The sequence below is a fragment of the Aaosphaeria arxii genome, assembly GCF_010015735.1.
Source record: "Aaosphaeria arxii CBS 175.79 unplaced genomic scaffold BU24scaffold_1, whole genome shotgun sequence".
NCBI classification, from domain to species: Eukaryota; Fungi; Ascomycota; class Dothideomycetes; order Pleosporales; genus Aaosphaeria; species Aaosphaeria arxii.
Genome location: NW_022983474.1, coordinates 714,305 through 736,104, shown reverse-complemented (window position 1 = coordinate 736,104; position 21,800 = coordinate 714,305). Strand labels below are relative to the sequence as shown.

Here is a 21,800-nt window from a genome sequence, read left to right as displayed (position 1 = left end):
GCATACTTACGTAGGCGACGAAGGCTATGTTCGCCAACGACTGATTGCCTCAAGTATATTGGGGGATCTATCGGCATGCCTGATACGTTGAATGATGTAAATGACGATGAAAGGTCAATTTCAAATTTAGCAATTAGAGTCGAGTTGCTATCGATCAATTCTTCGAAAGCCGACTGTGGCTATTCTGCCAATATCTCTCCCTCCCCGTTGCCTTCCTTTCAAGCCATCAAATCTTTCCACAGGATTCTTCGCTTTTCATCTCCTCTTCAAACAAAAACAAAAACTGGGTATATGTGTCATCTCCCACTCCGCAATCCTGAACCATTTTTCTTTAGCCATCCATCCCCCCTCGCCCCCAAAACTCCATGTCGATAAATGCTGCATGCACGCCTGCAAGAAGGAAAGAAATGAAGAGAGCCCAGACGTCATCCGTTCTCCGTCCGCCGTAGACCCTCTACTCTCTCCACTCCTTCGCACACTTGGTACACTACACCCAACCATCAGCAACCATCTCCCCTGTCTCATATCAAAATAACATACCTTATAAAACGCGGTCATCGGCTCATCCGCACTACGGATTTGCAACTGGTACCAATACGCCTTATCGTTCCTGCACTTCTCGTTCGGACACTGCACCTCGGTCTGGTCGACGTTGTCCCACGCGCCCTTGCCGCCCAGGATGTCCTCGACGTCCTTGCGCTTGATCTCCTTGCGCTCGAAGAATCGCTTGTTGATGACGAAGTGGTACGGGCAGGTGAGGCATTCGAAGCGGTTCTGTCCGACCGATTCTTCGACGGTCGGGTCGCCCGGGGGGACTTTGGAGATCCGCAGCATGTTGCTGCAGGTTGGGCAGACTGGGAAGATCGTGAGTCAGGGTGTGTGAACGAGAGAGAGAGTGAGGGCTTACAGAGGAGCATGGTGTTGGTTTTGGTGTGGGAGAATTGCGGTGGAGGATACTGCGTTGCGTATGTCAATCGAAATTGAAGCCAACCGCAAGTCGTCCACTTTGTATGACAAAAAAAGCTCCCTCACAATCGATAACCAAAAGATGCCCGGCTGGCAGACCCCTGCTCGAGCTAAAACGCAAGTAAGTGTTCCCTATCAGGCATAGTGCGGGGCCCACACCCTGGAAACCACCGCCTCTCTCTAACTTCCGATCCGAACGACCACGACGACCTGCGGGCACCGCCACGCCCAAACCTACACCAAACGCCCTGTGAGATCCTGTTCTGTTTCTTGTCTTTTTCTCTTTATTTTGGGGGCCACTATTCCTGTGAGCGCTTTTGGATCCGTAACTCGTCATACGTGGTTTGTTTGGAGAGAATTATCTGGCTCCCCGTTTCTGGAGGTTCGAGAGAAGATTAGCGTCAATTGCCCGATCTCCCTCCCCCGCGAACAAAACATACCTACACCGCGATTCGAACTTGTTGCATTGCAGCACCGACAACACGAACTTCACCAAATTCTCGGAAATTTACATCCCTCTGATCAATCATGGCGGACGACGAGGTACCAAGAGCTACCTGAGGAATTCCACGGACTTTCACGCTAACGGCTTCGCATTAGGGCGCATCCCCCCGCGAGCTCATCTTCGAAGCATGCCGCCGAGATAACACTGCACTCCTGGAGGAGACGATAGAATCCCTCGCCGCCGCAGCGAAGAAGGCCGGAAAGAAGGAGGCAGAGTTCGTGGCGGAGACCCTCAACACGGCACAGGATGGTGTGGGAAACGGCGTGTTACATGTCGCCGCGATGTACGGAAGCTGTATGTACCCCGTAGCAGCTGTCTCCGGGCAGCGGTGCCGAAGATGAAGGGGGTTGAGATACTGACAGTAGGGCAGATGACGTTCTAGACGTCCTCCTCGACCAAGAGGGCCTCGAGATCGACGAGATCGACCGGCTGGAGAAGGACACGCCGCTGCACAAAGGCATCCGCTACGTCAACTCGCTCGAACAGTCGGACTGGCCCACCGCCGGCCAACCCATCATTGAGATCCTGCTCGATGCGGGCTGCGATCCGAGGATACGGAACGCTGCCAAGCTGAAGCCGGTCGAGCTCGTCGACCCGCGGAACACGGAGCTGAAGAAGATACTGCAGAAGGCGGAGTTCGCCATGATGGCGGGTGCGGATGTCGTCCAAGAAGATGACGACGACCCGAATGATGTAGCAAGCGATAGTGATTAAGTGGATTCACGCACGCATGGGTTTATAGAATATCGAAAGAATATCAGGAATGGGTATCATATTTTAAAGCCCAAAGAGGCTTTCCAGTTTAATCAAACGAGGCATCTATGAAGAGACCACCAGAGGGTTACGCGTGCGCTGGGTGATTGCGTACCCTGTCCATCGTGCGGATATGTGCTGGCAGAAGCGTAGATTGGGTTTACCTTTGTATCTGGCCTTGACCATGTTCATTGTTGGAATTGCACCCCGTCCGCCGAAGTCGAGCTGGGCTACGCTATAGTGGTGCTCGCGTGCCGAGCGTTGTGTCGTCGTTACTCAATCTCCAGAACCGCCCCTTCAATCTTGTTGCTATATACCCAATTAGCCAACTTGCCCTCCCAAAAAGCTGTCCCCCAGAACCCGTCAGATATCTTACCTCCGGTGGATTGCCAACAGGCCGGACCATCCTTTCCAGCATCTGGATCCTCGTCCTTTCCTTCGACTGTCCGAGACCGATGCTCATGTACTGCAGCATCGGCGGGTGTCCGACGTAGGAGGCGAGCGAGTCGCGCGCCATGTTGGACGTGAATTCGAACTTGGTGGTGTCGCTCGTGCCCGTGCCGATGTATCGCGCCGCAAGGCTTTCGAGCTGCTGTTGATTGCGGAGTTTGTCGGCCATGGTGGAGTCGTGGACTGGCTTTTACGGGTAGGAGGTATGGGAGTAGTGCATTCGCGGTGGGATGTGTAGATGTTTGATTTTTGGGAATTGGTGACGGAGGTTGTTGCGCTTTGCAAGTATCTGGGGAAGAATGCGACAAGTTCGCATCTGGGATTGAGAGAATGGGTGCTTAGTCATCGTCACGTATCGAGGATTCGCGATTCTACACAGCATGGTCCTTCCTTACACACTGCACAATTGATTCGAATTATATCTTCCTGTTGAACTCCTACTTATTGTTCTTGTATAGCATTAGACCAGGTCTTTGAATTCACATTCGACCGTGATCGCGCATCTGGATTCCCCATACTACTCAATAGAGGCGCATCAACCTACTCTACGCTTCACTCCCCTTTCCCACCAGGTCCAATATCCTCCGCGCAACGTGGACAGCACACAACATACACGATGTCTCACGCGCCTCCGACTCCAGGCGAAGAGCCGGAGCCCACATCTCCCGTCATCGACTACTCGCCCGCGACCGTAACCTACGACGAGCGCTTCGAGAACAACTTGATGCACGCAATCCTCAATCCCAGCGACACCCCGTCACGAACCTCTGGATCGCCTCCTCTAATCGACCCGACAACCTTGCCAGTCGCGCTTGATTCCCCTTTGCGCACACATCGCTCGCCAATTCCAGGAGTCCTCCTGACGCACGCAAATGGCTACCACACTGGCGGACCTGGACCCGCGGCCTCGATCGTGAACGACTTCGCGGAGAAGTTTATCAAGGAGAACGACATTCAGGATGTGGGGCAGCTGGAGCGCGTGGTGGAGGAGAAAATCAAGGATCTTATGGAGGTTGCGACGGAGAGGATGAGGGAGCGGGAAGAGGCTATTCGCAAGAATGAGGAGGTGGAGAAAGAGTTGAAGAATCTGGAAATTCAAAGGGACACTGAAAGGAGAGTCGAGGAGAAGTTTAAGATTGATAGGGCGAAGAGGAGGGGTGACAAAATGGAAGAGGATTGAACATGAAAGGATGCGCTGTTTCCTCTGTCGCGAGAGGGCCTGGACATGGCTTGATGCTTCGCTCGGTTATGAAGAACGGTGATGGTTCGTCTTGTCTTGTGCGCTTGTTCGAATGGATTCGTTCGTTATACGAAGGACAGGGACAGACTGCCACACTCTCTCTGTGCGCCACTCGCCTCTGGGCAAAACAAAATATCGCCAACAGGCGTGGCGGGACATAAATTTGTCCAACCTTCCCCGCCGCAGCCCTTCGCTCTGTTGGAAAGAGCTATCATGCACGTCTCCCAGAACGTGCGTGAAGCACCGAATGAGTTGAGGGGCTAAGTGCGCCCAACTGTGAGCCACAGCATGGTTCTCTATGCGAGAACACCGAACTTGGCCATACAACGCTACTTTCCACAGCAGACATATATATATATGGATCAGGCTGAGGCCGCCAGTACAACCTATCGTGGAACGCGATGCATTGCTCAGCCTTCAGTGAAGCTTTGCATTTTTCATTTGGAAATGGGTTTAAACTCATCGTAGCCAGAAAAATCCATTAATCTTTAGTCCACATTCTCAGCCTTCTATCTCGATAACACCACGTCCCATCGTCGAGTTATTTAAATACACCAGCCCCAGCCTTGCCAGTCAGCCTTACTTGAACTGAATCGCCGCCTGGAATGAGCCAGACCGATTACTTGCCATGGTCTTGGACCATCCAGTCGAAAAACAGCGATGATCATGCATGCCCAAGCGAGTCTTCACTGCTAGGTACATTCGCGGCGGTAAATGGAATCGTGTCACTGCTTGCTGTCATATTCGGACACCGCATCGTGGTAAAGAAGTTGACCTGTGGATGGTGCGGGGAGCGTGGAAGCCGATCCTGGCAGTACATGTGGATAGTACCAGTCGGGCTCCAGCTTGCTGCCAATGCCATCATCGCATGGCTTATCAAGAGAAGCGACGGCTACATTGCCGACTTCAAGGTATCAGAACTAATGTTGTTTCTCGTTGCGAGACCTCGACTGGGCTGGGTAGTGCTCGGAGCTTTCGCACTTCGAAGTCGCAAGATTAGGCAAAACGAGACGAACAGGGCGAGACAGAATCGAACACCGAACCGGAACCAGTACCTATCACCGCAGTCTCCTCCGCAAAGTTCATGGCCGCCAAGTCCTTTTGGTCCATCGAGTCCACCGTCGCCCTACGGTTCTGACACTGCACTGCTGTATCCGTACAACACGTCCCGGCGCAGCGTCGACAGACAGGATGCATCATTCTTCCCACCGACAGCCTCATCAACACACCTGAGCGACTACCCTTGGTGGTCGGCGTTCATGACCCAGTTCATCGGCGAATTCATGCTGCAGATCATCACGCTGTACATCATGGGCATAACCGCCAAGTTCGCCACGACGAACGGATACTACAAGATCCACAAGAAGAGTTATTGGGGCATCAATCCCGCGGCGCGAATGATGTACTCGGGCGCTTTGTATTATCTCGTGGCGGGCTCGTTGTTCTTGCTGGTCGCTGCCATCTTCATCATATACACGGTGTCGAGCGAAAGGACCAGGCTTCTGGGGAGAGGGAGTAAGGCGTTCGTTGCATGGACACTTGCGTTCTTGATGATAAGTACGTGGTTGGGGAGCTGGATCTTTTGGACGGGCTTTGTGCGGCTTTCTGGGCGTTTGTAAGTCGTTTCACTTTCTTTTTTCTGTGTTTGGGTAGGAGAGTCGAGCTGACTGGTTGTGCTTAGCTATTGTCCACCGAAGGTGATTGAACAGGGTGTTATCTGGACGTTCTTTTCGACTATTGGAATCATCTTTGGCACAGGCGTGTGAAGAAAGAAGTGACTGTTTGAGCTGTTGAGAACGATGGATATGAGGAATAGAGGAGAATCGCAGGAACCGCAATGATGTTCATGGACATAACAGCACCCTCGACCTTAGATGGAAACCGAAAATAAGTCTGGCTCACCACCGTGGAACCGTTACGATCACCACCAAAACACCTTTGTAGACAGGAAAATAACATAACAGTAAATAGTAAGAAGATAACAGAGATGTTGTAAAGACTACAATGTTTTAATATTTTGTTTTTCCTAACCTTTGTAATGTCTCTGTAGTTCAATAACCTCATCTTAGCCCAAGAGCAGCAATTCAAGATTGAACAATCGGTACGAAACATCACCACAGTGTCTTCTATTGGATACACCATCCTCAAAAATCTCAGTATCCAAATCACCTCAAGGCACAATCGAGCCAATTATGCCTTGTAAACTTGTCTCAGATCCCTAGGATTTCCCTTGGAAACTTCGCATCTACAGAGGGTAGGCGCGTCGGGCTGGCCACCTGCTTGTTTCATATATTTTTCGATACCTAAGGTAAGAGTGCACTGTAGCCGGTAAACAGTCCTAACAACAATCTTCAAAGTCTTCCAAAAGCCTACTGAGCTACCACCCCACCTACATATTGGCTCTGGGACCAGCGCAGCATCCGGAGTGCGATCCCGATCGAATTACAAGAATGTCGGTATAAACATCAGCCAAACTGTAAAATCCTTACTAGCCAAGGGCTCTTCTCTATACTTTGGGATGCTATGCTGGACCGATCTACCTCCACCAGAGTCTGTCCCTCGCCTCCGGGCCCGCTTTCTCGCATTGGAATCTGCCTTTACCATCGTCTTCTGCGCTTGTGTCAAGATAATTATGGATGACGTGTATATCCCTGGTTTCTTCCTATGGCCTCGCTCTGTTATCCCTTGGAAACCAGCATGCACCCATCTCTCACTGTCTGAGAGTGTTGGAGCTGATCTTTAGCTTTCCCCAGAAGAGCTTGCTGCTGCTTCAAAGTTTCGCCAGCATCGAGATATGCTCAAAACACAGCGCTACCGACAACGCCAGCGTGAGAAAGATGAAGCTGCTTTTCTTCAGGCAAACCTTGACCAACATAATGCTTGGAGCGTTAAGAACCCTAGAAGGGTTAATGAGATTGCTGCTACAGTTCGAGAAAAAGCAAAGGAATCCCAGCGGATTAGATGCGAGCTCTGCAATCACAATGCTGCTACTCAATACGCCCTTGACTATCATTTGAACACTGCAGCCCATGCTGAAGCTGAGAAGAATGGAAGCAAAATTTTGAAGCCGGTATCATCAGCAGCTCTGAATAAGAGAGCTTCCCGCACAGAGGCTGTCAAAAATCGCACATATTACTGTGCGTTTTGTGACAAGGTCTGCGATAGCAGCTTCGCTCTCCAGAGACACTATGGGTCAAAGAATGTGTGTGTGTGAGTGTGTCTACGTAGGTCATTATTGACAGTCTACTGTGTAGGTACTCTCTTCCTTGTGCGGCTTTGTTTATTTGTTTACACCCGCCGCCACCACCACTCACCCCGCGGCGGGGTGTGCAACGCACGCACGCACACGCACGTCCACACCGCACATCAAACAAACGGACGATATCTGCCTAGTAGTGGGGCATTTTCACAATAGTATAGCACCCAACAGACCAACACCTGGCCTGGCCCCTCTAGTAAAATACCGACACTGTTTTTTTCCGCCCTTATCGATCGATGGAGGGGCGCGGGGGGTAAGGTGCTGGTGGTGAGATGGTGAGTAGGCTGAGATGAGGAAGGGCGGCGGCGACAGCGCCGCGCGGTGGGCGCGGTGAGGTTATGATTTCTCTTTGTTGGTTTCCTCCTTCTGGGTATTCAGTTTTTGGTAAAGTGATTATTGGAATTGAATTGCCCAGTTGGTTGTTGTGTTGAGTTTGAGTCATCATCTTCACTTCATTGTTCTTCATTGTCAGGACGAAAAGAGTCAGAAGAGACATCCCAGGCCCGCGGGAGCAGCCTGTCATACAATGGAGTCAACGACGATAGTAACCAAACCACCTTGTCCCGCGCCGGTCCTCTCACGGGCGGTAACTGCGGGCGCGGGGTTTTGAGAATCGCTCCCGGATAGACAGAGTTTCAGGCAGTCGATAGTGTAGTGTTCCTAAAACTCCTAACTCGTAGAGTGGAGTGAGTCAACGAACAACGACAACAAGGACGTTTGGGCATGCAGGCATTGTCCGTCGAGCCCGATGGAAAAATCGTACTTGTCCTACGTAGCCATGGAAACGGAGCCGCAATAATGGTGGTTTAGGAAGGTCAAGGTAGAGAGAGAGAGAGAGAGAGAGAGAGAGAAGGAAAAAGGTTTTGTGTGGGTCCGGGGGGGCAGTGGTTATGCGGGTCACACGAGAGGGCATGGGCGTGTGGGTATGGGCATGGGTTTGAGTGAGTGATCATACGTGTGATGAAAGAGGGGAGAGGAAGAGAAAGGCATAGATTGACTATTGAGGGGGAAGGTTTGCTGGATCGGTGGTCAATTGCGATGATATTGAATGATGTATATGACTATGTGCTTGGTGAGGATTTGAATAAACTGAAGGGTTGAGAATTGCATTGAAACGTGAATTTGATAACTCTTTCCACTACTAGATGTTATGAGGGGTAAAGTTTGTATGATCTAACAAAGAGGAGACAAATAGGAAGACCTTCATTCACCACAACATCGCTACGATAATTGATCGAAAACATGGAGGCATAGAGGGGGAAATCCCGAACATCGTGGCAAGCAAATAAAGATTTTGATGTCCGCTGTTATCCATGCATGCCACGGATAGTTGGTTAGTGTTTGGGTCTAGTCTCGCGAGGGAGGCTAAGTAACCGCCTAACAGGGCTTAACGGGCGCATGATGCATGTCCAGTTGTTGATATTGACGTTCATGGGCGAGCAGGCGGGTAGCTACAGAGCGTTGGCACGTTTTAAGACAGTTCAATGGCTACAGTAGGAACAGTACACTCTTAAATAGATCCTTTAGGTACTCCGTACAGAAGATACATGAAGCAAGCAGGTGTCCAGCCCGATGTGCTAACCTTCTGTACGAGTAGACGGGGTAGGGCACAATGACCGCATACTTACCTTACTCCGTAGTCTAGGCGCTGTTACGAGGGTATGGGACAGAAGTGTGTTGCAGATGTGGCGAGCAGATCTGCAGGGCGGTAAATTCTTCGTTTTCCGCCCCTCACTATCTACTGTAACCGCTGCCAATGATGTATATTGGGATGCAATTCTGAGTAAGATTTGATGATGGTTGGCAGCGGTGAATGGGGAGTGATACTACATGTAGCTCTGTCTTGTCGTGTAACCAGCAGAACGATAATGATAATGATCAGGGGCATGGATGATTGTGGTAACGTAGCGTCAATACGGCAGTGGGTAGATATCAGTCAGTCGTCTAGGACATAGCATATGCTCCGTACGGGAAGTACGTGTAGTGGAAGTTGGGTTGGTAGCTGGTAGTCGGAAATGGTGGTGGTTTTTTTTGTTGGTGAAGTGAGAATTTTCTGCTGCCCGACCAACCAATGACGACGATGATACCGCCACTTTGTTACAACGAGTGCTACCTCATTGCCCTACGTAGGCAGGACGTAGTACCCCTACCCACCTCCCCACCCACTTTACTACTAGCCCGCAGGTAGACAGTACCTACCAGGCCAGGCTACCTCACTGAAAAAAAACCACTGCGGCTTTGTTCTTGGCACACTCGCTTGGCCACCTACCTTTATGCCCCGCACTACTTAAGAACCCGCTGGCTCTGATTCTTCCACTTCCTCTTCTTCTTTTTTTTCTTCGTCCGTCTCATACCATACACAAGCTGTATATCTGTTAGTCTTCCTTCCTTCCCCTCTCTCATCCTTTATATCATCTCTCTCCATCATCACGACCATCTGTCTTTGATCCATCCCCACTGACTTTCTTTTCTACAGGAGATTTCAACCTTTTTTCCACCACTCTAAAATCACACATACACAACCGTCAACATGGGGTAAGTCAAACTCTTCTCACTCAGCACGCATTCATCGCTCAGCGCAGCGCCAATCGTGCATCGTCATCGTCATCACCATCAAGAACATCACACTAACAATCATCGCAGTAAGGAGAAGACTCATATCAACGTCGTCGTCATCGGCCACGTCGACTCTGGAAAGTCGACCACCACCGGTCGTAAGCCTCCCCTCCTCGAACCCAATGCGGGGTAACAAATGCTCACAATGGAATACAGACTTGATCTACAAGTGCGGTGGTATTGACAAGCGTACTATCGAGAAGTTCGAGAAGGTAAGTCACAAAGACTCCCTTCTTTGGGATTTTCATTTCCCTTTTTCACCGACGAAAAACCGCCACTTTTTCCTCTCAAAGAGCCGCCCATGACTATTTTGGGCTTATCGCTGAGGGGCAATTTGGCTGGTGGGGTTGTGCGAACTTTTTACGCGCTAGCGCTATTCCCGATCGGGAACTCGCCAATCCACAACCCTATGACGCACATTTTATTTTTTGCAGCGCTTGGCTCATGCGGCTCGCTTCGCTACGGCCCTACTGCTGCACGACACAAGACCCCTCATGTTCATCTTCGTCTATCCCAAATCGTCTACCCCAGATCATTTGTCCCAAAGTCTCCTCTAAAGCAATTGAATCGATGCTAATTCCCAACTCAGGAAGCCGCCGAACTCGGAAAGGGTTCCTTCAAGTATGCGTGGGTCCTTGACAAGCTGAAGGCCGAGCGTGAGCGTGGTATCACCATTGATATCGCTCTCTGGAAGTTCGAGACTCCCAAGTACTACGTCACTGTATGTGGATATCTCCAGCTAAAGAAGTCTTATACTAATATTTTCTAGGTCATTGACGCCCCCGGTCACCGTGATTTCATCAAGAACATGATCACTGGTACCTCCCAGGCCGATTGCGCTATTCTCATCATTGCCGCCGGTACTGGTGAGTTCGAGGCTGGTATCTCCAAGGATGGCCAGACCCGTGAGCACGCTCTTCTCGCCTACACTCTCGGTGTCAAGCAGCTCATCGTCGCCATCAACAAGATGGACACCACCAAGTGGTCTGAGGCCCGTTTCCAGGAGATCATCAAGGAGACCTCCAACTTCATCAAGAAGGTCGGATACAACCCCAAGCACGTTCCCTTCGTGCCCATCTCCGGTTTCAACGGTGACAACATGATTGAGGCCTCCACCAACTGCCCCTGGTACAAGGGCTGGGAGAAGGAGACCAAGACCAAGTCCACCGGAAAGACCCTCCTCGAGGCTATCGATGCCATCGATACCCCCGTCCGTCCCTCCGACAAGCCCCTCCGTCTTCCCCTCCAGGATGTCTACAAGATCGGTGGTATTGGCACGGTGCCCGTCGGTCGTGTCGAGACCGGTGTCATCAAGGCCGGTATGGTCGTCACCTTCGCCCCCGCTGGTGTCACCACTGAAGTCAAGTCCGTCGAGATGCACCACGAGCAGCTTGCCGAGGGTGTTCCCGGTGACAACGTCGGTTTCAACGTCAAGAACGTCTCCGTCAAGGAGATCCGTCGTGGAAACGTCGCTGGTGACTCCAAGAACGATCCCCCCAAGGGTGCTGACTCCTTCAACGCCCAGGTCATCGTCCTTAACCACCCTGGTCAGGTCGGTGCTGGTTACGCTCCCGTCCTCGATTGCCACACTGCCCACATTGCTTGCAAGTTCTCTGAGCTCCTCGAGAAGATTGACCGCCGTACCGGAAAGTCTACTGAGAACAGCCCTAAGTTCATCAAGTCTGGTGATGCTGCCATCGTCAAGATGGTTCCCTCCAAGCCTATGTGCGTTGAGGCTTTCACCGCCTACCCCCCTCTCGGTCGTTTCGCCGTCCGTGACATGCGCCAGACCGTCGCCGTCGGTGTCATCAAGTCCGTCGAGAAGTCCGACAAGGGTGCCGGTAAGGTCACCAAGGCCGCCCAGAAGGCCTCCAAGAAATAAGCGATCAACGTCGCTTAGGTCTCTTGTTTTCCTTCTACTCCTTCTCCAAAAAAGTTCCAGATACCGGATTCTGGGGATGCGGTGGCTTTGGGACAAGGCCGTGATGAACTTTTAATTGACTGAATGCATTACGGTTGGGTGTCATGGCGTGGTCCTTCCATAGAATTTCATAATGAATACCAATGATGCTATGGTGGACACAACCTTTCTCTACTTTGAATGATTGATGTGATGCGATGTTTTTGCTTGATCTAACGTGAGACTTTCCCTCCCTTCCATATGTCTTCATTATATACCATTGATTGACTGTGCTGGCCGTGGTATTTGTTGAACAGAGAGCTCTTGTCGACAGTATCTTGACATACCAGTCTGACGCATCGTACGTATATCTCGAACTCATCCAAGACGACTGAACGACATAGGAAGTATCTCTATCACTCAATTGCTTTCCCACAAATTCTCAAATTTCAAACGTATTTCAAGATTCAGCTAAAACGATTGAAAGAGTAATGGTATCTTAACATGCAAGTCATCATAAATCTCCCGTCTTGACCGCCTCATAAAGCCAACTTAACAGTTCATAACTCACAGCTGTACTTCACGCATCCTCGGAGACCGTAGCCCACATCGTAACCCATCCCCTCACTTATCCACAACAAACTGCACTTCACCCTCGCCCCCAAACCTCTCCCTAAACGCAACCTTCTCCCCCTCCATCGCCCACGCCACGATGTCGCCCAACACCCTAGCCCCAAACCCGGCATGCGGAATCCAATGGGCCGTCCTATCCAGCACGATCGCCTGGCTCCCCCTCGTCAGGTAATCGCCAATGCCGTCGAGCCCGAGCCGGTGCTCAAACGCCGTGTCGTACTTTCCTTGCACGATCGTGGCAGGCGCCTTCAACGCACCCTGGGGGCCGTCCTCGAAGATCCCCGCCCCAGTCGAAGACGACGAAGAACTCTGGATCTCCGAGAGCGCGACGACGGTCTCGATGCTCTTCTCCCAGACGCCGAGGCCCAGCTTCTCGCGGTACAGCCTCGTCTTCTCGAACATGCCGAAGTCGTTTGCGCGGGCGCGCACGCTCGCCGAATACGTCTGGCCGCCGTCCTCGGGGCCAGTCTGCGTGGAGAATTGCTCAGCTCCCGGGCCCCCCGTTATCGCCATGGCTTCCGCGGACTGCGCGGGCGTCATGGGCTGGCTGAGCTTGACGCCGAAGGCGACCTTGTGCACGTTGCGGGTGGCCCAGAAGTCGCCCATGCGCATGAACCAGCGGGTCAGGGGCCGGGGCGTCAGGAAGACGAAGATGTAGAAGGAGCGGCGGAGCTGGGAGACGATGGGCTGCGAGGTCGCGTAGGCGGCTTTCAGGAGGCGCGTGTTGAGCGGGTTGGAGAGGTAGGTGCGGAGCATTTGCTGGGAGGAGGCGAGGCGGGTTGTTACGTTGGACTTTACTTGTGCGGGCTATGGGAGAAGGCGGTACTTGTTAGCTTGCTTGCTTGCATGCGTTTGCGACCGTTCATGGTGTTCGGGCTTGTGAGACCTTGGGAAGGGAGGAGTGGAGGGGAAAACTCACAATAACAGCAGAAGTAATGATCCATCGGTCTGCGAGCTCCTTCGCCTCTGCTGCGAGTCGAGTGCCGACTATGGCTCCCCAATCGTGTGTCACCATGACAAGCCTCGCTCCCTGCTGGACGTGTTTCTCTCTCATGGCGAGAATGAAGCCCGTCATGGTCTCCAGAACCTCATTCGGGCTGTATCCAGGCAAGCTGTCGCTTCCTCCATAGCCCGGTAGATCAACGGCGATCAGAATGTAATCAGCGAGCGCGGGATTCCCAAGGATGGATTTCCAGAGGCCGAAAGAGTCGGGGAATCCTAGATTGTAACATCTGTGAGAAAACATTCAAGTTGTGAGGAACTCTCTATTCGTCTTTCAAGGTACCGTACCATGGATGAAGATGGCGACATTCTTGCCCTTGCCGGAGGGCGTATCTCTCACAACATAATGCAGCTTGGTACCGTTTCTGAGCGTTTGAAATGCGTGTTTGAATCCAGGGAAGGGCGAGTTGCTAAGATCCCAGTATCGCTGTTGAGCTACATTGCGAAGAACGGATCAGCTTGGTTCCAAATGATGAGGGGGGTTTTCTTTTCTGCGGAAGAATTACTACTCACCAATTGAAAGCTGCTTCGCCTCCTCCCTGCTTGGTCGTTTGAACAGCACGCCGTCACGAAGAGTAGCGAATGCGACAAGCAGAGTGTAGTTGAACAGGCCGTATGAGAGGCTAAATGCCTCCCAGGCGAGCTTGCCTAGCATGCTTTGTGTCTGCGGTGTATCTCTTCAGCTGCAGCTGGGCAGACTGTAGAGAAACGGAAGGGAGTCGGTTTGCACAGCGTGTTTGTGAGATGTATACACAGTAAATGACAAAAAAGCGGCGAAGATGCAGCAGGTAGTTGGAAAGCTATGCCTAAACTAGCCCCCTACCGAGGCAACCCCACTTCAACGGTGGACAAAAGTGCAGCTTGGTATATATATCGAGGAGATAGGCCAGAGTGCGCCTACAGTAGATCAAATATCAACCATATACGGCCGTAAGAGGTGTTTTGGTACTTCTTGCGGTGTGCGAAGGAACGAAGTTGCAGTGTAGGAGTTTCCGTCCTGACAATGCCAGAACGGACGTTCAAGTAGGCTCATCAGCCTTAGCGAAAGGAACTGTCACATGCCCTGTAGATCGTATCGTCCTGCCCTGCCGTGTCTGTAGACGATCCGCTTGGTCACGACAGAACGAATGAAGGGACGCGTAACCGGAGGAAATGTGAAGATCTCGCCTGTCGAGCATTTGGGTTGGATGATGTGATGGCATTGGTCGTTGCATTCGCTTGTACCGAATACATCCCTGTCATCAACGACACTACCTGCACGCGAGCACCGTTGATCATAAACCTTCTCGGGCAAGATCACAGACAGGGCTGGAGCTAGGGCATAACTTACAAGTGGCTCGATTGTATATCCATCTGCTAGCTTTGTGAATTTCCTATAATACCTAAAGTGTCTATTTCAGAATGTGTTGTAGTCAGTAAACAGTCTTACGTCCTTACAATAAAACCTCGCGAATGCACTGTTGTGGGCATAATATCTAGCCCGGCGTGCCAACCCTCTGTACTTGAAGTTATATGCTCGTGAGTTCTGAACGGATGTTTGGATTGATACATCACTAACTACAGAACTTCTTGTGCTTCTCGATTGGATTGGATTGATATCTAGCACCTTGATTGGCCGGCCCCCTTGAGGGAAGTGGTAGTTCTGTCTAAATATACAAGAATGTACAATGCTTTTATACATGATGCTGGCGCCAGGTTCAATGCAGTTAAAATACATATCATCGTTTGTCTAGATGATGATAATAATGCTGGTAATTTTTCCCGTTCTAGACCCATTTTCCTTCGTACATACATTTCGTTAGAGAAGTCGGTCCTGGACACTATTCACAGGCATGTCTTCTGACTTATCGACGTCTTCTGTCTTCTTGACGTCTTCTGTGATTTTGAGCGCCTGATCCTCGGGAATCTCAGCAGCAGCCGTGACGTCTTGCACCGAACTTGGTCGCATTTCCCTCGCTGCGAGACTATCACCAGCGATCTTCCTCAACCACTGCGGGGCATTGGCGGCGCGCGTAATGCGTTCAGAAACCGCAAACGCGGTGTTCAAAAACTTTTGGACTTGTTCAGAGGCGTCATTCGTTACTGTCGTCCCCTGCGCCGTCGTGGGATGAAAGTGGTAGAAGGAAAGTGACAACTCCCCGTTGTTCTGGCTCAGTTTATTGCCCTCACTCGTGCTGTATCCCATGGGAAGGCCTTGATATTGCAAAGATAGGGATTGTCGATGCTGTATACCGCTAAACATATATTCCACTTGTCGAGACGTTGCATCACTTCGGGACTGGCCGGGAATCACCCAATTTGGGATGTTGAGGGTCAAAGACTCGGGAGCTGTCAAACGGGTTCCACTTGAAATATTGGCGGTGACGATTTCGGCGAAGTCCCGGATGTTGGGGTCCTTCAACGGCGACCGCAATCGAAGCCTCTGATAGGAGTCGAATCGAATGTCGGTAGCCTGGTCAGGCAGAAGGACATCATGGCATATCTTATTGAAGATAATGTTAACCGAAGAAAGCTGCGGTTGACCTAGAATGCGGAAACGGAGGTGGAGTCTTGGGTAGCTTTGATTGTCCTCAAGTCTGTTCGTCTGGAGTGGCGAAGGTATGAACATGTAGTCTAAGATAGGCGGGTTCGGTTGTGCAGAGTCGCTTTCGCTGAGGATTGTAGAAATGCTTGGAACAACGTTCGTGAAGGTGGACTTTGAAGCCAACATTGTGTCTGTATCTTCAATGTTGCTCCTATTCGGAAACAATGCTTGGCCATATCTAGCACTGATTTTCGTTTCAGCGACAGGAGCCCAGGTTGCTTCACCGTCAGATACGATGTCCTTGAATTCAGAACGGTGAATCGCGGGAACTTGTTGAACATAACTTTGCAGTGATTTCAACACCGCAGAATGGCTGACATCCTCGGGCGGTCGTACAGTTGTAGGTTCTATCCCAGACTCCTTGGCTGTTGATGGACCCACATGAACATTGTCATGATCTCTCCTGGAGACTGCTTCGACAGGATAAACATAGCGTGCCATCTGTGAGCCACGGAAGCGATAATCGAGTGAGTCGTTGAACATAGGTGGAAAGAGCTGTTGCTGAACCTGCTTGGAATTGACGTGACCCGTATGTAAGGTATAATCATACGTTTCCTTCAAAGGCAACATATTGACAAGTAGTCGTACTGCTTCTTGGATCGACTCGGAGCGCATGCCTCGTATGACGATCTGTGTAGTTGTTAGGACTGACGCTAGTTCCATTGGATGGGAAAATCATACCGCATCATCATGTATAACACGGAGCACAGTTCCACTCAGACTACTTATCTGCTCTAGTGCTTCTTGCGAGACGAGGTCAGACATACCCCCTTTACGATTGGCCATTGTGGCGTGCTCGTCAAGCAACCATTGATACGCAGACAGATCAAACTTGTGCGACTGAACTTGTGACAAAACTTCCTCAATGTCACTCGTTGTATACTCGGCAGAGCTTTTATCGGCAGTGATTCTTAGCACATTGTGGGGTGAGAATATCTCCACTTTAGCTTTGCGAGTGTTCCGGATTCTATCCAGCGCTGAGTGTTCTATGATGAATGTAAGCATGGAGACGAGTGGAAGTGCATAAGATAACGTACCCCCAATGTTCAGGAGTGAAAGCTGCCATGGCTTCAATGTCAGCTCCATCTCCCCCGGTGCCTCGATCTCTTCTAAGAGCACAACGTTCCAAATCGTCCGCAGAATTTGATCGATAAGCAAAGGCTTAGCAATTGGTCTCGGTTGTGGACCCTTTGCAGCTGCCAAACGGCCTGGCAGGCGTCTCTTGATGCTAGTCGTTCCAGGGTACCATTCTGTGCGTTCCAAAGTGTTCAACCGTCTATCCTCGACCAATTTCAGCTCTCGGAGGACCTCCTTCTTCACAGATCCTTCCTGGACACCCTTCATTACTGAATAGTATTTAGACAGTTGTTTTACTGTAAAACTCTTCTTTAACGTTTTATTGAGTTCCTTGAACGTCGCTAACGTGACATAGTGCGGTTCGTCTGGGTCGGAATGCGTTCGGGGGCGGAGCTTCTCGAGTTGTAGATTGACGTCTTCCTGGCCAACTCGAATTGATTCAGCTTTTAGGGCGTCCATTATTTTAGATGCATCGGTCGAGTTTTCGACAATGCCATCGTCGGGGGCGGCATTGCTCTCTTGCGTATCCGCTTTCCGTGATTTGTCCTCGACTTCTCGAAGTACAAGAATTCGTGCGTCCTTCCCCAATGCCTTGATTCCATCCAATTGCGCCGTCCTTTCTCGAATCGTCTTGCCCTTCCGCCTCCTGACCTTCCCTAAAGGCCTCTCACTCAGCTTTTCCCTTCGACGTGGTGTTTCGGCTTCAGTAGTTTCGACGGGAGCCTCCGGTTCGGCGGGCTTAGCAGGTTGAGCAAATGCATCATCGAAGGCGTCCCTTGGTCGCACAGAGGAGGAAAGACGTGAGTGGGCGGGACGGGAGAATGGGGAGACCCGTGGTCGCGCAAGATTCAGCTCGCAACGGATGCAAACGAATGCATTCGAGAGGCGAGAGGCATGCAGCATGAAGGAGAGAGTGGGAAAAATTCTAGGGTTGGGTGATCACAAAAGCATGCGACATGGTCATATCATTTCTACATAAAAGATCGGAACTTTTTTCGCCGCTCGGTAATGCCAAGCCCCGCAAGTTCGTTGTCGCCAACTCACGTGTCAGGGCGCTGGTAATGATCGCGTCTCTTCTAGATGACGTCCTTTTTATGGGATGGGCCGTTTTTTATATTGGAAGTTTCCAACTACATAGATCTTCCCTGAGATCGAACTCGTCTACCCCTTGGTGACGTTTTGCTCGATTTCTCTCTGCCTCGATCTTCATGTGTTGGGCCTGCTGCTCCAAGCTTCCTCTGCCGCGAACTCCCGGCGAATGTCTTCGTGTATCGCCAGGCCGCAATGTTTCATGCGATTTGCGATTCACACTGAGGCCTCGCCGGCGACGGCTTTCATTTTCGCTCATAGAGCTGGAACCATCGCCTGTCATGAAACGTATGCCGTGCTGCTGTGACTCGTATGGCTTTTCTCGATCTCCCCATCCGGTGCCGCCAGCGAATATGTCTTCAATACATTCGTCCGCCTTTAACTCTCCAGGCTGAGCTGACCAGTATGCCGCCAGCGTTCGCCTGTACATATCTTGTAGCTCTCCGGTTTCCTGCGTTCTGCTATTGAGAGATGATGTGACTTTCGAAGATGTCAGTACTGTAGAGTGGAGTTTCAAGAGGTCAAAATCTTACCACCAGTCTCCTCCGGATCGACCTGATCGCCCGACACAATACCCGCAATGCCGCTAAAAACCTGTGCGGTTCGCAGTGGAGGACTGATGAAGTTCTTATCGCCCTCTGTTTGCTTCATGTATATGCCAATCTTGAGCGTACTGTTGATCTTGCTGTCCTGCATGAGGTATCTCCTCGTAACTCCTGGCTCTTCACCATTTGTCCGGGATATCTCACTCGGCTCCACATACTCAGCAAGGTCGAGCTTTACGTTTCCCAAGTCTATCCTTTCTCCGCGGCCTCCACCTGCGTACTCCTGTATTACTTCGAATTCTATCCAGGCCTCTTGCAGCATGCCATTTTTATCGACCGTGAGTCGGACTGGGCAGGTAACCTCGTAGTCGTAAACGACCTTGTGGTCTTTTATAGGCTTCTTATCCGTGCGACCGCGATGCTCAGCCGCTGTTGAGTGTGTGAGGTGCCATTTTATGAAGGACGATCCGGAGACGAGTGGGACGTTGTTAAGGTCGATGAGCTGCAACTCGTCACTATCCCTGCCGGAATGCTTGCTTGATTGACACGAATGAACATACTTTGAGGTGTAGATCGAACTTGGGCTGCGCAGTTGTCAGCCAATGTCTTGCAATACAATGTATGTGTATGTCTTTCTTACTCGACGGGTCTTTGGTACTACGGTGACAGTGAGCGTCTGTGTCGCAAAAGCGACGGAGCGCCGAAGAGACATTCCTCACCGAAGGCTTGCATTATGGGGGGTGTCAGACAGGGCGGCCGGAAGTGTGGTATTATAGTGTACGGGATAGATATGTCGCAGCGGCGTGGTGCAATAGCAAAGCTGGTTTTGGGCTGGGACTGGGGTAGGCTGGATGGAGCTGTTACAGTTGCGGGTCTGCGGCGATAAGGTTGATGCAGCGCACGCACGAGTGGGTGGCACGTCCGGCCGTTTTCGAGACCTCCGAGCCACACACATACGCAGATGCCACTCGTAGACTATTCTATTAATGGCAATACTAAATAGTTACTTGTACAATGCAATACAACCCACCTACCAAGTTCAACCTAATACCTCAATGACCTCATTCGTTCATTCGTTCATTCCCCCACCACCGAAGCATCCCATCCAACATCATCTTTTTCCCATTTCCTCCTTTTAGACATTCAGACCTAACGTGCCTCCCCACTCCCCATGATATGTCTCATGTCACTGCAGACTCAATTGCAGACTGTGTCCTCTCTGCCTTCCTTCATCTTCCCGAGAAACGCAAACCCCGCATCCGTAACGATGGAGCAAAGGAATGGATTCCACTGGCTGGAATCGTTTTAGCTAAGGGTACAACTTCCCCGGATTTACCCAGAAGGCTTGCGTAAGCTTATATGCTCATGATTGCAGCGAAGATGGCGAATTGGTGTGCGCCTCTCTAGGGTAAGCCTTTTACTTATTAGTCCCAATAGATTGATTTGCATATTCCTTCGTAAAAGCCGAGCTTCTCTAGCCCGGTTCCTTCGCCGGACTATCGAAAGAGATAAGAGTTCCGGTACCTCGTAAAAATAGTCGGATTGACTACAGCATCAAATCAAAGATCCCAATTACAGAATGTTTAACGATCTCAACAACTACTGACCGTCATGCAGCACGGGCATGAAATGCCTCCCCACCAGCAAGCTCTCCCAGGCACGCGGAAACGTTCTCCACGACTGGCATGCCGAGATCGTAGCATTGAGGGCATTCAATCGATTCCTCCTCGATGAATGCCTAAGTCTCGTCCGCCCACCCCATACACCATCCCGCTTCATAGTCCAAATCAACGAGACCTCGCGGACTGACACCGAATTCCAACCCTTCAAAATCAGAGATGATGTGCAAATCCACATGTACTGCTCAGAAGCGCCCTGCGGAGACGCCAGCATGGAACTCGTAATGTCCGCCCAAGAAGACGCCACGCCATGGACATCACCACCTCCCACGATATCCAGCCCTGAAGACACAGACACCAGCAACGACACCACACCCCTCTCCGCTCTTCGCGGCCGCTCCCACTTCAGCCATCTCGGCGCCGTCCGCCTGAAGCCCTCCCGCCCAGACGCCCCGCCCACGCTCTCCAAATCCTGCACCGACAAGCTCGCCCTCACACAGTGCACCTCCATCCTCTCGTCCCTGACATCCCTCCTCGTGGCCCCGGGAAACGCCTACATCGCTTCCCTCGTCCTGCCAGAGAGCCAGTACGTCGCGTCTGCGTGCGAGCGGGCGTTCAGCGCCTCAGGTCGCATGTCCGCCGTCGACGAAGAACGATGGAAAGGCGGGTACCGCTTCCAGCCGTTTGCGGTGCGGCCGACCGCGCGGGAATTCGCTCACTCGAGACGCAGCGTGCCGGCGCTTGAGAAGGCGGTGCCGTGTAATATCAGCGCGGTGCATACGCCGCATTTTCAGGAGACGCTGATAGGTGGGGTGTTGCAGGGTAGGAAGCAGTTCGATCCAAGGGGTGCGAGTCAGATTTGTAGGACGTCGATGTGGAGGGGTGTGTTGGAGGTCGCGTCGATGTTGGCTGTGACGAGGGTTGTGGCGGCGCTGGGGAAGAGGACGTATGCGGATGTTAAGGGTAGTGGGGTGCTTGGTGCGCGGAGGGTGGTGAAGGACGATGTACGGAGAGAAGCGCTGGCGGGGTGGGTGAGGAATGGCGGTGATGGGGATTTTGACTTGAAGTAGAGGAATAGCATAGAAAGCATAAGCTATGATAGAGAAGATTGCTGCCCCTGTCCGTGAATTGTTGATATTGCATCTTCTTCACTGTATCATGGGCATGCACGGGAAATCATTTGCCATCCCCCATGTCTGACAGACGGCAACATCAGCATTGCAAGGCAGCACAATTGAAGTAAACTTCTAAAGGGAAAAAATGATCCCTTTGTATCTTGACATTGAATTCCCAATCGATCGAGTCAACCTCCCCCTTCAATCGCCTGAACCTTTCCGTCGAAAGAATTAAGGTCTACATATGGGAATTGAGAAAAAAAGGCATTACACAATCCAGTATCGAAACACATCTTTGACCTTTTTCTCGACATAAGACTGCGAAAACAAACAATATCCACCCAGCCTTTTCCCATCTTCCCATGGATTCCTAGCTCGCCAGCAGAAGAAAGAATGAAAGGTGAAAAGGAAATGAATCAAAACAAAACAAAACGCTCAAGCCGAATT

At 51.2% G+C, this 21,800-nt stretch overlaps 12 protein-coding genes across 12 annotated transcripts; 6 read left to right on the top strand and 6 right to left on the bottom strand.

Annotated features, from left to right (window-relative positions):
* Nucleotides 1–112: 112 nt before the first annotated feature.
* BU24DRAFT_416294 (uncharacterized protein) lies at nucleotides 113–1,026 on the bottom strand. Its single transcript, XM_033526416.1, has 3 exons — nucleotides 908–1,026; nucleotides 541–854; nucleotides 113–487 (listed from the first exon to the last, which is right to left on the bottom strand). Exons 1-3 carry the CDS (start codon nucleotides 915–917, stop codon nucleotides 455–457), a joined length of 357 nt encoding a protein of 118 aa, XP_033388962.1. The 5' UTR covers nucleotides 918–1,026; the 3' UTR covers nucleotides 113–454.
* Nucleotides 1,027–1,399: 373 nt separating this feature from the next.
* On the top strand, nucleotides 1,400–2,322 carry BU24DRAFT_4305 (ankyrin repeat protein-like protein). The gene is made up of 3 exons (XM_033529818.1): nucleotides 1,400–1,509; nucleotides 1,567–1,765; nucleotides 1,842–2,322. Exons 1-3 carry the CDS (start codon nucleotides 1,495–1,497, stop codon nucleotides 2,183–2,185), a joined length of 558 nt encoding a protein of 185 aa, XP_033388961.1. The 5' UTR covers nucleotides 1,400–1,494; the 3' UTR covers nucleotides 2,186–2,322.
* On the bottom strand, nucleotides 2,228–2,960 carry BU24DRAFT_416291 (splicing factor 3B subunit 5/RDS3 complex subunit 10). The gene is made up of 2 exons (XM_033526415.1): nucleotides 2,601–2,960; nucleotides 2,228–2,533 (listed from the first exon to the last, which is right to left on the bottom strand). The coding sequence occupies exons 1-2, from the start codon at nucleotides 2,841–2,843 to the stop codon at nucleotides 2,522–2,524; spliced, it is 255 nt and encodes an 84-aa protein (XP_033388960.1). The 5' UTR covers nucleotides 2,844–2,960; the 3' UTR covers nucleotides 2,228–2,521.
* A 56-nt stretch (nucleotides 2,961–3,016) lies between these two features.
* On the top strand, nucleotides 3,017–4,187 carry BU24DRAFT_4287 (uncharacterized protein). The gene has a single exon (XM_033529544.1). It carries the CDS (start codon nucleotides 3,291–3,293, stop codon nucleotides 3,852–3,854), a length of 564 nt encoding a protein of 187 aa, XP_033388959.1. The 5' UTR covers nucleotides 3,017–3,290; the 3' UTR covers nucleotides 3,855–4,187.
* A 332-nt stretch (nucleotides 4,188–4,519) lies between these two features.
* On the top strand, nucleotides 4,520–5,680 carry BU24DRAFT_403715 (uncharacterized protein; the record flags this gene model as incomplete). Its single annotated transcript, XM_033525594.1, has 2 exons — nucleotides 4,520–5,529; nucleotides 5,596–5,680. The coding sequence occupies 2 exons, from the start codon at nucleotides 4,520–4,522 to the stop codon at nucleotides 5,678–5,680; spliced, it is 1,095 nt and encodes a 364-aa protein (XP_033388958.1).
* Nucleotides 5,681–6,708: 1,028 nt separating this feature from the next.
* On the top strand, nucleotides 6,709–7,780 carry BU24DRAFT_469398 (uncharacterized protein; the record flags this gene model as incomplete). The annotated part of the gene is made up of 2 exons (XM_033532607.1): nucleotides 6,709–7,120; nucleotides 7,169–7,780. 2 exons carry the CDS (start codon nucleotides 6,709–6,711, stop codon nucleotides 7,327–7,329), a joined length of 573 nt encoding a protein of 190 aa, XP_033388957.1. The 3' UTR covers nucleotides 7,330–7,780.
* A 1,923-nt stretch (nucleotides 7,781–9,703) lies between these two features.
* BU24DRAFT_403713 (translation elongation factor 1-alpha) lies at nucleotides 9,704–11,671 on the top strand (the record flags this gene model as incomplete). Its single annotated transcript, XM_033525593.1, has 5 exons — nucleotides 9,704–9,708; nucleotides 9,817–9,887; nucleotides 9,946–10,001; nucleotides 10,379–10,510; nucleotides 10,559–11,671. 5 exons carry the CDS (start codon nucleotides 9,704–9,706, stop codon nucleotides 11,669–11,671), a joined length of 1,377 nt encoding a protein of 458 aa, XP_033388956.1.
* A 378-nt stretch (nucleotides 11,672–12,049) lies between these two features.
* Nucleotides 12,050–14,178, bottom strand: BU24DRAFT_4200 (alpha/beta-hydrolase). Its single transcript, XM_033527361.1, has 4 exons — nucleotides 13,838–14,178; nucleotides 13,613–13,759; nucleotides 13,242–13,540; nucleotides 12,050–13,129 (listed from the first exon to the last, which is right to left on the bottom strand). Exons 1-4 carry the CDS (start codon nucleotides 13,977–13,979, stop codon nucleotides 12,314–12,316), a joined length of 1,404 nt encoding a protein of 467 aa, XP_033388955.1. The 5' UTR covers nucleotides 13,980–14,178; the 3' UTR covers nucleotides 12,050–12,313.
* Nucleotides 14,179–14,898: 720 nt separating this feature from the next.
* On the bottom strand, nucleotides 14,899–17,926 carry BU24DRAFT_416283 (uncharacterized protein). The gene is made up of 3 exons (XM_033526414.1): nucleotides 16,946–17,926; nucleotides 16,590–16,894; nucleotides 14,899–16,538 (listed from the first exon to the last, which is right to left on the bottom strand). The coding sequence occupies exons 1-3, from the start codon at nucleotides 17,886–17,888 to the stop codon at nucleotides 15,123–15,125; spliced, it is 2,664 nt and encodes an 887-aa protein (XP_033388954.1). The 5' UTR covers nucleotides 17,889–17,926; the 3' UTR covers nucleotides 14,899–15,122.
* On the bottom strand, nucleotides 17,921–19,461 carry BU24DRAFT_416282 (uncharacterized protein). Its single transcript, XM_033526413.1, has 4 exons — nucleotides 19,260–19,461; nucleotides 19,180–19,203; nucleotides 18,608–19,121; nucleotides 17,921–18,554 (listed from the first exon to the last, which is right to left on the bottom strand). Exons 1-4 carry the CDS (start codon nucleotides 19,329–19,331, stop codon nucleotides 18,097–18,099), a joined length of 1,068 nt encoding a protein of 355 aa, XP_033388953.1. The 5' UTR covers nucleotides 19,332–19,461; the 3' UTR covers nucleotides 17,921–18,096.
* On the bottom strand, nucleotides 19,109–19,620 carry BU24DRAFT_3983 (uncharacterized protein). Its single transcript, XM_033525378.1, has 2 exons — nucleotides 19,180–19,620; nucleotides 19,109–19,121 (listed from the first exon to the last, which is right to left on the bottom strand). Exon 1 carries the CDS (start codon nucleotides 19,572–19,574, stop codon nucleotides 19,335–19,337), a length of 240 nt encoding a protein of 79 aa, XP_033388952.1. The 5' UTR covers nucleotides 19,575–19,620; the 3' UTR covers nucleotides 19,109–19,121; nucleotides 19,180–19,334.
* Nucleotides 19,621–19,957: 337 nt separating this feature from the next.
* BU24DRAFT_3956 (uncharacterized protein) lies at nucleotides 19,958–21,496 on the top strand. Its single transcript, XM_033525261.1, has 2 exons — nucleotides 19,958–19,968; nucleotides 20,057–21,496. The coding sequence occupies exon 2, from the start codon at nucleotides 20,244–20,246 to the stop codon at nucleotides 21,306–21,308; it is 1,065 nt and encodes a 354-aa protein (XP_033388951.1). The 5' UTR covers nucleotides 19,958–19,968; nucleotides 20,057–20,243; the 3' UTR covers nucleotides 21,309–21,496.
* Nucleotides 21,497–21,800: the final 304 nt, after the last annotated feature.

Coding starts and splice junctions, on each gene's coding strand:
- BU24DRAFT_416283 (XM_033526414.1), bottom strand. CDS start 17,888: ATGCTGCATGCCTCTCGCCTCTCGAATGCATTCGTTTGCATCCGTTGC. Junction 16,895..16,945: donor TTCACTCCTGAACATTGGGG/GTACGTTATCTT, acceptor CATTCATCATAG/AACACTCAGCGCTGGATAGA. Junction 16,539..16,589: donor GTGTTATACATGATGATGCG/GTATGATTTTCC, acceptor ACAACTACACAG/ATCGTCATACGAGGCATGCG.
- BU24DRAFT_4287 (XM_033529544.1), top strand. CDS start 3,291: ATGTCTCACGCGCCTCCGACTCCAGGCGAAGAGCCGGAGCCCACATCT.
- BU24DRAFT_3983 (XM_033525378.1), bottom strand. CDS start 19,574: ATGTGTGTGGCTCGGAGGTCTCGAAAACGGCCGGACGTGCCACCCACT.
- BU24DRAFT_4200 (XM_033527361.1), bottom strand. CDS start 13,979: ATGCTAGGCAAGCTCGCCTGGGAGGCATTTAGCCTCTCATACGGCCTG. Junction 13,760..13,837: donor GGCGAAGCAGCTTTCAATTG/GTGAGTAGTAAT, acceptor TTCGCAATGTAG/CTCAACAGCGATACTGGGAT. Junction 13,541..13,612: donor TGTCGCCATCTTCATCCATG/GTACGGTACCTT, acceptor GTTACAATCTAG/GATTCCCCGACTCTTTCGGC.
- BU24DRAFT_416291 (XM_033526415.1), bottom strand. CDS start 2,843: ATGGCCGACAAACTCCGCAATCAACAGCAGCTCGAAAGCCTTGCGGCG.
- BU24DRAFT_3956 (XM_033525261.1), top strand. CDS start 20,244: ATGAAATGCCTCCCCACCAGCAAGCTCTCCCAGGCACGCGGAAACGTT.
- BU24DRAFT_416294 (XM_033526416.1), bottom strand. Junction 488..540: donor CGATGACCGCGTTTTATAAG/GTATGTTATTTT, acceptor GGTTGGGTGTAG/TGTACCAAGTGTGCGAAGGA.
- BU24DRAFT_416282 (XM_033526413.1), bottom strand. CDS start 19,331: ATGTCTCTTCGGCGCTCCGTCGCTTTTGCGACACAGACGCTCACTGTC. Junction 19,204..19,259: donor TAGTACCAAAGACCCGTCGA/GTAAGAAAGACA, acceptor ACAACTGCGCAG/CCCAAGTTCGATCTACACCT. Junction 19,122..19,179: donor AGTTCGATCTACACCTCAAA/GTATGTTCATTC, acceptor GACGAGTTGCAG/CTCATCGACCTTAACAACGT.
- BU24DRAFT_4305 (XM_033529818.1), top strand. Junction 1,766..1,841: donor CGCCGCGATGTACGGAAGCT/GTATGTACCCCG, acceptor ACAGTAGGGCAG/ATGACGTTCTAGACGTCCTC.